Source organism: Ictidomys tridecemlineatus, chromosome 3 (assembly GCF_052094955.1).
Source record: "Ictidomys tridecemlineatus isolate mIctTri1 chromosome 3, mIctTri1.hap1, whole genome shotgun sequence".
In the NCBI taxonomy this organism is placed as follows: domain Eukaryota; kingdom Metazoa; phylum Chordata; class Mammalia; order Rodentia; family Sciuridae; genus Ictidomys; species Ictidomys tridecemlineatus.
The window spans coordinates 145,318,518-145,331,035 of NC_135479.1; the positions used below are offsets into that span (position 1 = coordinate 145,318,518).

Genomic DNA, 12,518 nt, shown 5'->3' on the forward strand with positions numbered 1-12,518 from the left:
GGACAGAGATGTGAAAATCCTTCGGAGAAATAAAAAATGCTATGCAAACGTGGGACTGCAAGGATGCGTCATCTCCAGGCCCTGGGGAGTGGGGAGAGCAGCAGACCGAGGTTTTCAACCTTTAGGTATCCAACAGTTGTTTCCATGGGGCTTTTAGAAATTTTTTAAATACAAAATCCAACCTTTTTACCATTGTGAAAATACATATGTTGAACTCCCTATCTTTCGCTAACTAATTATTTGACTCTGGGATTTGCACAGTAGGTCCCCAAAGTAAGAGTGTCAATAAGCACCCACGTACTAGCAACTGGGGAAGGCAGGGGACTCGGGACAGAACTCAGTGGAGGCTGAGCTGGATGGTGGAGAGCCACCTCCATGGGGAGTGGGATCAGCTCTAGGACCTCAGGCAAGCTGCTCTCCCACAGGGCCTCAGGGACCTCAATGCAAAATGAAGTACAGAGGTCTCTAAGACCTGCCTCACCACCTGGCTATGAGGTTTAAACAAGTGCTTAGAATAGTGTCAGCCACAAACTGGAGCACTCAAAACATTAGCTGTTATGATAGGCGAGAACAATCAAAGGGGTGATCAGGACACAGGACGATGGAGCTCCAGGTGAGGGCTGGTGCCAGTGAGTGGTGGGATCTGGTATTCAGTGGTTCTAATTACATTCTAAACCAGGGAGGGCACACTGCAGCAAAGCAGGGTCTGGAGGGGTGGGGGGCCAAAGGCAAAAGGTAAAGTCTGAGGCACTGAGAATATTTCTTAATAGCGCCATAGTATTTAATACACTGTTGTGTTTGAAATAAATGTTCAAGTGAGAATTCTATTTTCAGAGAGACCATTAGTGGAACTTTTCTCAAATCTGATATCCTGGGGGAGAAATGCCTCTATCCATCAGATAATGTGTGGCAGCGAACAGATTCAATTTGAAATGTGGAGCCCAGCATCACGGCACACACCTGCCATCCCAGCAGCTCTGGAGGCTGAGGCAGGAGAAGCAAAAGTTCAAAGCCCCAAGTTCAAAGCCCAGAGTTCAGCAACTTAGTGAAACCCTAACTCCCTCCTCCTGTTTGTTGCCCTAAGCATCTCAGCAAGACCCTGTCTCGAAATTGAAAAAAATACATAAAATAAAAAAGGCTGGGGATGTGGCTCAGTGGTTCAATGTCCAGTACAAAAACAAATGAAAGCGGGAAGACTTCGGAAAGCCCTTGACTAATCTAAGAGCGCTGACAGGTTTAGATGGCCCCATCCCAACTCCTGGTCATGCAGAAGAGGGAGAGGGGAGACATATTCTGACTAGCATCTGATCATCACAGGCCCAAGGCATTCCAAATCCTCCCAACTCCTGCGGTCCAAACCCTTCTGATCCACCCCTGAGAGACTGGAGCTGTGACCACCCGCGCAGGCAGCATGATGAATCTCCTTCCTTCCTCACTCTCTTCCCGCAGAGCCCCGTGACTGAGAAGCCACCCTCAGGCCCCCTCCCTCTGGCTGCACACCCTCTGACCCGAAGGCCTGACTTACTTCTTCAGCCACTCCACGATGTCCTCGGCTGTGGACCCGTAGTTGTCATACTGGAACAGAAAACGGCCTTTCCTGAGAAACATGGAGAAACAGCATGGCTCAGCCGGGGATGTCAACGCCATCGGGGAGGGGGCAAGCGCCAGAAGGGAAGCAGGGGACTTACTCGAAATAGCAGATGGTGGGGTAGCCACGCACGTTGTACTCCTCCTTGATGTTTTCAAACTCAGAGGGGTAGACGTTCATCCCGGCCAGCACCTGGAGGGAAGGCAGATGGAACTAGCCCACCCTCTGCACCCTCGTCCTGTCTGTGCCTAAACACACTGTGTGTGTATGTGTCCATTCCAGAAAAGAGATGGGACAAAGTCTCAGACTGAAGAACCACCAGGGCCACTAGAGAGCCAGGCTGGCTAGCCATCTGGGACTAACAATGGAGAGCCCTGGAAGAGTCAGACTTCTGTGTCCAAGTGCTGCACTCCACACAGCTGCTCCTTTATGCCTGCCCTGTAGGGTGGCCATGCTTGAGGAAAAAGCAAAGTCCTGAGAGCCGAGGAAGAAACCTGGCCTTGCTACCGAGTTCAAGCAGGACCTGGAGTGGGGCTATGCCACCCAAATGCATTGTATGTCTTTCTGTCTGCCCAGTCAACTCAGGCTGTGCCCTTCTCCTAGGTTATGAATTAAGTGGCTTTCAGACACCACTGAGCTCAGTACAAGCCCCTCAGATACATCCTACATAGCTCAAGGCCATCCTCAGTCCTTACACTTGACCCATGACGTTCTCAGAACTCATGGCTCAGATGTGGCCAAGGAGACTGAGTGGTTCTCGGGTACAACATGAGAAACAAGGTATCCGAGTCTACCTCTCCTTCCTTCAGACTTTGCCATGCCTCCCTAACACCATCCTCCTGTTTGTGATGGTCAACCTCATCTTGGCTGACCATAACCACAGAAGCCAACAAGTTCTGGTTCCAGGGGTCCACCTGGCCAACACCCCAGAATTGGAAAAGAGTAGCTTTTGGTAGCTATGTTACTGACATGTGGCTAAGTACTAAGAACAACCCAGAATACAACATCCCCTGAGATTCCTCCCTTCCTGCAACAGGTCCCTTCTTCTCTAGGGCTGGGTGAGGCAGCAGGACTTGGGAATCTCTTCTTATAAGGGAACATCCCTAGCATGGACTGACAGGGGAGAACTGTCCACAGAGCAGGGTGGCAGAGAGGCAAGGGGAAAGGAAGTTCCAAAGGGCCAACAGCAGTTACGGCACAAAGAAGCAGCCCATGAAGCTCAATCTCACCATTTCCAATACATAAGGACACACAGGAAGAGAAAGGAACAACTGGTTTCAGTGGACAATGTACCAGAAGACAAGACCTGGGCAAGTCACCCTGCGCAAGGTTCCTTGTCTGGAATATGAGGATAATGATATAGTCACAGGGCTTGTGAGAGAATGGAATGGGATAACCCGTGTCAACAGCTTTAGCACAGAACTAGTGTTCAGTGACCATCAAGGGCCTTACTTCCTATAAATTTTCCGGGTGATGAAGACCACATGTGCCTCTGGTCTCTCTGTCCCCAGAGGCATATGGATATGTCTTTCCAACTTTTTCAAGTACCTAACACAATGCGTGGCATACAGCAGGCACATAATAAATGCTTGCTAAATCACTGATTTGTTTTTTTCCCAGGCTATTTTAGGATGCTGTAAAGAATAAAGGGAGAACAAACCTGAAACAGAACTTACTAGAAGCCCTGGAGCCCTCTAAAAGCCATCCTGCTCATTTCCCGATTGATTCAGCCTGTTCCAGTAATATTTGTCTACTTTAAAGTTCTTTTTTTCTGTCTAATTGATCTCCCTTGCGTCAGTGCACATTCACTGTAAGATTAATCGTACACATCCTCCTCTTTCATTACATCAGTTCCCTGCACAAAAACCTTCCAATCCCATTGAATATAGGCTAAAATCCAACTCCATACTCAGCCCATATGGTCCCAATCTCATTTTTAATCCGTTTTTACAAAACTCTTCCTTGTATACCTGCTAGGGTCTCAATTTTTTATTTATCTGGGAAGAAGACAGCCCGAGATTTCTGCACAGAAAAGAAATTGGACCTCTGCCTTCTCAGGCCCTGTGGAGCTCAGCAGCAGCTGGGAGCAGGGGCTCAGGGCTTAGGACTCCTGGGCTCAAGTCCTGACTCCCCACTTGGCAGACTCATATCCTCCTTGGACAAGTCACAGTGCCTCTTTGCCCTCAGCTTCCTCATCTGCAGCCACCATGTGCTTGTGGAGAAGATTAACTGAGATAATGTGAATAAACAAATAAGGTATCTTTTTTTTTTTTTGGCGTGTATGTGTATGTGTGTGTGTGTATAACTAAAGATTGAACCCAGAGCCTTGCATATGCCAGGCAAGTATTCCACTGCTGAGTAACACCCTGGCCTACAAGCAAAGCATATTTAACACTCTAGATGAATTAATTTTTTATTACTACCACTAAGAGCCTCTATGGTTCTTCCCATAGTTCCAGAATACACACACGGTTCTTGCCTGGCCCCCATTCTGTGCTTTCTGGTCCCCTTCCTAAGGATACCTGTTCCCCAGCTCTTGGGTACCACTCAAGACTCATCCATCCCTTACGGCAAATCAAATCTCACCTCCCTGGGAAGCCTTTCCACATCACCATTGCTTGGGGTGACTCTTAATTCTCTTGAGTTTCTGTAGGACTTCTGTGTGACTCTGGAGGCACTAGTTAGTTAATGAGATATACATTTTTTGAACAACTATGCATACTTTTTGGAGTTGGAGTTTTTGAAGCCATGTGAGGCAAAATACCTGGTCTTTGGTCTAAGGCAAATTTAAGGTCACAACCCCTAAGCTAACACACGTGTGTGGGGTTGTACGGCTGGCACACCTGACACGTTCTTTTTTACTTTCAGCCCTCAGCCAGGATGAATCATGGAAGCTACATGATGCAGGGAGCACGTGAGCTTTTCCCAAGGGAAAACAGAGGCAAGACAGTGTGGCCCAAAACATGGACAACATTTCCACCTAACTGAACTGTGGGATACACAGAAAGGAGAAGGACAGAAGGCTGAGCATGTTAGTTGGGGGCAGGGGACATTATTCTGGAAAAGGCTTTAGCTGCCTATGAAATTGGGATTCTATTCAGGAGGTGATGGAGTGCTACTAAGGTCTAAGTAGTGCAGCTTTTATTACCCGGCTGCTTTTATTCTGTATATGGGTGGGGCACGGTTCCACTCCTTCTCCAAATGTCAAGAGCCACCTGTGAAACATGCAAATTAAGATATAAAATAAATTCATTACTTGTAAAAAAAAAAAAAAGTGAATAGCCGAGATCAGCATGGAAGCCCACTGAGTGGGAGAGTCTGGTATCTGAGAACTTGTACAGTGGCAAGCCTGCTGTAGGATGGCCCAAATACATATGAACTCCCACCCAGCTCTGCCAAAGGTCCGGCACAGCGCCTGAGATGGGTGTGGTCTGGCAAGATGCCAATCAACCTGTTGACTACAAGACATCATGAAGCAAGACTCCACCCCTAAAACCTTATCCCTGCCTTTCACATACCCCCTTAAATAAACAACCAGAGCCATTTTTTTAGGGTTCTCTTCCAGCTCCTGTGTGGACCGAAAGATCCTATCAGGCACTCTGCTTTGAAAATCTATTCTCTGCCTCTTATTTCTTCACTAATTACTCCAGACTTTATTTTCTCAGGTGGCTTATCCCTTCTTGAGCAGGAAACATTACCCTGGTGAGGTGCTGGCCTCCTTGCGACACCTCAAGATACTCAAATCCTCAGATGCTCAAGTCTCTTACTAAAAGTGGAGCAGCATTTGCACGGAGCCTAAGCAGATTCTGCCATGTGCTTTAAATCATCTCTACGCTAATACGCGATACAAGGTAGATGCCATATAAACAGTTGTGATGCTGTATTGTTTAGGGAATAATGACAAGAAAAATAAAGTGTGTACATGTTCAGTAGAGAGGCAATCTCTTTCCATATTTCAACCCACAGTTGATTGAATCTATGGATGCAGAAACATACATAGGTCTGACTCCACAAAGGACCAGCTGTATAGGGGGAAGTTGTCGGGTAGGGAGACAAGTCAGAGTCAGAGCCTTTGACAACCAGTGTGCCTAAACAGAGCCTGAGCCAGGACGGTGGGCAGGGGCAAGAAGGACTTGAGAGAAGAGATGCTTGATGAGGCCACAACACAGGACTTGCTCTTGCAGAAGCCTGGGCGACTCAGAAGGGGACTTGAAGGGAAGCTGGCAATAGTGGTCTGAGGGAAAGATGCTGAAGTGTATTTTAGATATCCTGCATTTGGGACAAAGAGGAAAAAAATCTGGACTGATGTTAAGCAAGCTGTCATATGTGGTACTGGAGCTTAGGGGAAGAACTTGGGCTCACCAGAGCTACATTTTGCTGAAGCTATGGACAGAGATAATTTCTGAGGGACAGACCATAGTGACAAGGAAAGCATGGTACCAAAGGCCCATGTTCCACATGCCAGAAAGAGAAAGCAGAGTCTTGGAGCACCCCCACCCAGTGAGTGGGAGGAATGGGTTCAGGCCAGTGGGTGGAGGGTCGGTCCTCTATATCTATCACATGCTCCATAGGCCACAGAGCTATTCCTACACATGGGCACCTCACAACAACCTAGCGAAAGGGCAGGGTTGGCATTCATCAGGCCCATTTCACAGATGGGGCAATGGAGGCTCCAAGGCAGAGGAGCTTGCCCAAGATCTCCCAGCTGGTTGGCAAAAGCCAGCACAAGAGTCTGATCTACACGAATCTGTCACCAGGACTGCTCCCTTTCTCAGTGTTTGCACCCAGGCTGGTCCACTGTGGTCAAGGTGAACAAGACACCAGGGCAAAGCTCTGAGGCTCAGCGTGGACATGGATAATGGTAAGGCTGGGGAGAGGAGGCAGACAGGAATGGGGCTCGTTCTGAGGGCTGCCGAGACAGGGAGCAGCTCAGCTGGGGATGAGGATGTCAATTAGCAAGCAGTGGGGAGGACAGACGCGATGACTCACCAGACATCAGTGACAGCCAAAAAGAGGCAGATCTGAATCTGGAAATGGCAAAGGCCGCTCATCCCTGACCTGGCCTGGCTTCCTTCTTATGACATCACCACATTGGATACCTCCCAAGAAACCTGTAGAGGAGGAAGAATTCTGACCTTTGCCACAAACGCAGCCAGCCAAAAAGGGTTCAAAGATGATGGAGATGAAGAGAGGACAGGAAGCTCGAAGCTGGCTGGGTTTCAGTGGTGCGAAGGGGCGAGTGTTTGATTCCTGGGGAATAGTAGCCCATCTGCGAGCCAGGCTGTGCCGTGCATGTGAAGACAGAAAGCAATCAACACCTCTGGTCGCCAGCCCCTCCAGCCCTGGGGAGCTGCCGCTTTACCATGAGCCCTGGCCCCCGGAAACCTCCTAAAGCAAGTGGTACCCATGGTGGCCAGGGGCCTTCCCCTTTTATGTATCTGGGAAGGGTTAGAAAAAATTTTCCTAAAAACCTAAAGGAAAATGGAACAAGATAAACCTCAAGCAATGATACACAAGCAAGGAAACATGAGTTCATAACACAGATGTCTTGAGCACAGGCAACCAAGCCCTGGCCACTGCTGGCTTCAGTCAAGCCTCCTGACTCCTGCAGTATCATCCAGCGACCTTGAAGGAGCACCTTTGCACCTCTAGACTGAGGCCCAGGCATGACAGCAGCTCCTCTGAGCACAAGTGCTCTTCAGAGCCAACCTTGCAAAAGAGGTTGGTGTGAACCCGAGGCCCACAGGAAGGTCCCAGTCCCAAGAACTTCCTTCCCCCATGTTCCTGTCCTTAAATACTAAAGTTCTGGATTCCCTTAAGAGAGGAGAACGGGGCTGGAGTACAGCTTGGTGGTAGAATGCTAGCCTGGCATGCACCAGGATCTGGGTTCAAGCTTTAGCCCACAATACAAAACAAAATGCGGGAAGCCAGACATCACTGTACATAAAGAGCTTAAAATAAAAATACCCATGAGTGATAAACCACACCTTTGTTCCTCCATCACATGTTCACCTCCTGTGAACCAGGAAGGTCACATGTCATAATTAGTATCCCACAGTGAAGAGTGTGATATGGAACAAAAGCTAGGACGGATGCACCTGGCCGGGCACATTAGATAAGCTCTGTGGCAGCAGGGGAGAGCGCCCAGAAGAAGACTGAGTTTGGCAGCAGATGCAGCACCGGCTAAGGATGGTCCATAAGTGGCACGTGATTGGCATCAAGTCCTCTTCTGCTTTGATGGGGCTGGCTGGGATAATTCACGATCTGATTTGGGGCTGGAGCTATTTATCCAACAGCCCCACAGAGTTTGGAAGTCAAGCCGAGCAGTTTTCTGCACAGGCAGGGAGAACACAGTGGGTAATTAAGTCTTTACTCCAGGCTAAATAATCTTAAAATATGGTATCTATTGAGGCACCAAAAATGTGCAGTGGAATTTCCCCAGAGTGATGCGCCTGCCCCAAGGCCAAACATCTCCAGGCAAGCTTCTAGAAATTCATTAGTGAGAAGCAAGCAGGACCCTGGTGTTGCCCCAAAATGAGGTCAAAAGAGAAAGCACCGGTTCTCTGCAAGCCAGTTTTTCAGTTGGCTAGTGGCCATCCCCACATCCAGATGCTGTCACTTAGATTTCACAAGTTCCCTTGGAATTAATCACCACTTCATTTGATCCCTAAGGATCATGATGCAATTTCAAGACCTCAGATCTTTCTAAATGGGACTTGGGCCAGCCCCACTGAGATGGCCTCTGACACCCTTCCACGAAAGGTGTATGGATCTTTTCATGCTCCAAGAGGAGCCAGTCTGTTGCCACCAAAAGAAAGCACGCCACTCAGGGTAAGTATAAAAATAAATAGACATCTATCAAAAATAATTGGAGGCAAGATTTCAAAGAGATATTTGCATATCCAAGTTCCACTGCAATCATTATTCACAACAGCCCAGAGCTGGAAGCAACCCAAATGTCCATTAACGTGAATGGATAAAGACGAATGAATCAAGAAAGTGTGGCACATATAAACAGTGGAATATTCTTTAGCCTTAAAAAAGGAAAACCCATCACCTGCTACAACCTGGATGAACCTTGGTGATATTATGCTAAGCAAAATAAGCTAGTCACAAAAGGATAAATATTTTATGACCATTCATATGAAGGATCTAAAATAGTCAAAGTCCTTAAAAAAAAAAAAAGTAGAAAGGTTTTTATAAGGCTGGAGGTAGGGAGGGAAGGGGAATTCATGATTCATGGATAGAGAATTCAGTTTTGCAAGATGAAAAACTTCTGGATGTCTGCTTCACAATGATGTAAATATATTTAACATTACTGAACTGTATACTTATAAATAGCTATGTTGTCAGTGAAATAGTGCTTGTCACAGTAAAATAAATAAATAAATAAATAAATAAATAAATAATTGGGCACATAGCACAGAAGAAAAAACCTGGCAGAGACAGGACAGCAGAGAGCACCCAGTGATTGATCCTCAGCCCTCCTGGGTGAGGCCTAAACTTCCTTCTGTCTCATGAACACCTGGCCTTCTCTGTACCATCCTGGTTGCTCTGACTTCTCTGATGGCCTCACTGGCTCCTCTCCCTGTCCCCTGAAGATGGGCATCTCCAGTGCACACCTATCTTCAACCACTTCCCGCCCTCCCTCCTTCAGGAATCGCCTGCGTCCTGGGTTCCTAGCTCCCCTTCCGGGCTTGCCCCTTTCTTCTCTGCTTTCTGTGGTTGTTTTCATCAAACTGGAACACAAAGCCAGGCAGGGATGGTGGAGGGGAGCTGGACAAGGCACGGCCACTCTAAGCCTGCTCCGTGCTTCTATTCCACCCCACATGTCCTCAATCTCCTTCTTGGCCACTGGGTTCCTCAGACCTCTTTAGAGCCCACCCCAACAATTCTGGTCCCCTGCTGTTCTGCCCTGGACATCTGGCCTCTCGGCATTATCACAGGTGTGGCTTGCTGGTTTCTTTACTATTTCATCACCCGCCTTGGACGGGTGCCAAACTCCAGGTCCCAGCAATTCTGTTGAGCTATTTCTCGACCTTCACAGAGAACAGACGTCTGAGACACATGCAAAGCTTTGTTTTAGAAGCCATCTGGGTGGCAGGGTCAGGACCCCCTCATCATTTCAACACCTGCCCTCCCTCCGCACCCTGCCCCTGTGAAGCCTGAGGGCCACCCAGCTCTGCTGACCCATGGTGCCTCACTTACGAAGTGGCCTCGCAGCTGGGTCGCAGCCTTCTGGAAATGCGGCATTATCCTCTTGCACATGCTGCACCCTGGTCACAGATGGGAGAAAAAGCAACCCTGGTTATTGTGGGGAATCTGAACTCTGCCCTCCTCCCCTCAGGCTGTCCTCTACCCCATGAAGCACAGCGCTGTCCTGGGCCCTGGGAACGCAAAAGGAACAGGGGACAGAGGCCTCAGGCCCTCAGAGAGCTTACAGTCTCAGTGGCACAAAACAGGCAGGGCCCAGAACGCCCTCCATGATGTCAGACTGAATAAGCAAATCTGCCATGAGTGGAGGGGGGCACAGCCAGCAGCACAGCTCCTCGTGGCTGGTGAGCACAAGAGGAATTCAGGCAACCAGGACACTGTGCATGAGAAGCAGTCTCCTCATTCACAGTGAAAAGCAGCCCCTCACCAGCAAGGGACTATAAACATACTGGAGGCAGAAACCACTAAGAAGGAAAAAACTGTGACCATAAAATGACTTTTGGGATTTTCATGGCTCTTTTCCCCTCCATTAACAGGGATAATTAAGCAATGACCAGGGCAGGCCAAGCGTGAACGGCACTGGCTCCAGCCTGCAGGAATAGCTCCAGGCTGACTCGGGACATGACGCTAATCTTCCCTCGACTTGCTAAAGCCATAACCAAGTCATCTCCTCTCTCTGGGCTGTTTCTTCTTGTGGCCAGATGACCTCAAGCCTCTCCCGGTTCTGACACCAGAGGACCATGTGACACTTTGGCTCAACCCTCTCTGGGGTTTCTATGGTCCACATGGACACCTTCCTCTCCTGAGGTGGTAATGTCCCCAGTCTTGGGGGACTCCAGGTCAGACTGGCCAGATCCCCAAGATCTGCTACGACCTCAGAAAGATCTTGATTTAAGCCCAAACACGGGACGCTACGTTTCTGCACTGACCGCAATGGACATGAAAAGCAGTTTCCTCAGCCACCGGGAATTCTGACATGCCAGGCTGTCATCCTTTCTGACAGCTGCTGTGCTGCATAACAGGCTTTCAGACGCATCTGGAGGCCACAGAAACCAAAGCTGCCTGGGACCACCCATCAGGCTAGTTCTCATCTCCACTTGGCAGGGCTGGGCCAGGGCCCCCGTGGCAGCAGCCTGAAAAACTCTAATCTACGTCCAGCTAGCACGCTGGCAGGCCGCGAACACAGTAATCCAGGTCAGAGGGGTCTCCTGCGCTCGAGGCCAGGCACAGACACTAGAGAACCCGGAGGAGGTGCAGTTCCTCCTGTACCACCTGAACCTTCCCAGCACCAAGTCTCCTGGGCAAGACGCAGGTACAGGAGATTCTGACAAGAAACATCAAATGCCCCACGGCCCCTCCCTCAAGTTCCTGCCTGACAGGTTCGTAGGTACACACACACACACACACCCCATGCACACAGGAAGTGGCTAGAGCCTGGCCCTTGGCATGAGTCACTGAGAGGAGACACGTCGGCTTCCTACTTCATGGTGGAAAAACCCTTCAATAGGAGAAAAAGGATGCCACTCCACTCCCAGAAGGGAAACAAAGGGTGCACAAGCTGCCTTCCTCTCATTCTCGGCCTCTGTGCTCAGTGACTTGAGTGTGACACCCGCTGGGCCAATCATCCATCAGGAGTTAACTGCTCACCTGTCTCTACACTGTGGTCTCTCTTCCAGCTCTACCCAGCTGCAGCCTATAGCAACCTTACCTTTCCTGTTCCCCAAACAGGTGATATGCCAGCCAGCTGTCCCCAAGGGCAGAGGCCAGCAATTCTGAGTGAAATTATTGAAAGGAAGAGGAGAGGAAGGAATAATATAGGAAGCTGCAGGCCAAGCCAGTTTCCAATTTAACTTTACCAAAAATAGAGCTGGTAGTATGATTCCTATCTGAGTTTATCTTTCAGTGGATTCAACTGGGAGACAAGGGAAAAGGTAAGACTAATTATCATTCCCAAAGCCCAAAAGTCAGAGCAGACAGCCCTTTTATTTTCTCATTAATTCAGTGAACAAACATTTACTGAATAAGCAGGTCCTGGGGACCCAGATTCCTTGTCACAATGAAAGACTCCTGCTGCCTCTGGGTTCATTCACTCCACATGCGATCAGAGGCTCCGAGTCCTAACAGACATCCCAGGCTGGGAATTGCTTTGTATCCAGGAGTAAGCTAAATTATGAGGCTAGGCTGTGAAGGCTGGATTGGACTAGTGTAATAAAAGCACAAGTTTATTTCATTAAAAACACATATAACAAAAGAAGTCCCAGGATCCCTGGGACCTTGGAGGCCATGCAATCTGATCCTCCACCAAAAGTTAACTTAGCAACTCAGTTTTCTCTCCCTCCCCCACCACTAATATACTCTGTGACACTTAGAAGTTCCTAACTTCCCCCGCTCCAACTTTCTATTATAAAGATAATCACTGTGCTCACATCTCTGCCATGATGAATAGGAGAGGCACACTGCAAGGCAGCCTGGAGAGTGGGTGGGGCCAGATAAGCATCAGATGCAAACTGCTAGTGAACCGTTATTTCAAAATGATTAATGTCACTCCACAAAAACCTGCCTGGTTGTACCATAATCCTGCCTTGTGACATCCACTGCCTATGGATACACACCCTGATTCATTTCACCAACATGTTGAGTCCTGAAGGGTTTTAAGGTAAATCAAAGGAGGCCCCACCATTCCAGGGTCTGTGGAGGCAGGGTGACCCTTGAAGTA

At 48.7% G+C, this 12,518-nt stretch overlaps 1 protein-coding gene across 2 annotated transcripts in view; it reads right to left on the reverse strand.

Annotated features, from left to right (window-relative positions):
* Positions 1-12,518, reverse strand: part of Pdia5 (protein disulfide isomerase family A member 5) — an 89,750-nt gene that overhangs the window by 32,282 nt on the left and 44,950 nt on the right. For both annotated transcript variants that reach the window (XM_005338888.3, XM_078044115.1), the window contains 3 exons: positions 9,797-9,864; positions 1,689-1,780; positions 1,526-1,597 (listed from right to left, as the gene is read on the reverse strand). In XM_005338888.3, the coding sequence (XP_005338945.1) occupies positions 1,526-1,597; positions 1,689-1,780; positions 9,797-9,864 (232 nt within the window). The remainder of the gene's footprint in view (positions 1-1,525; positions 1,598-1,688; positions 1,781-9,796; positions 9,865-12,518) is intronic.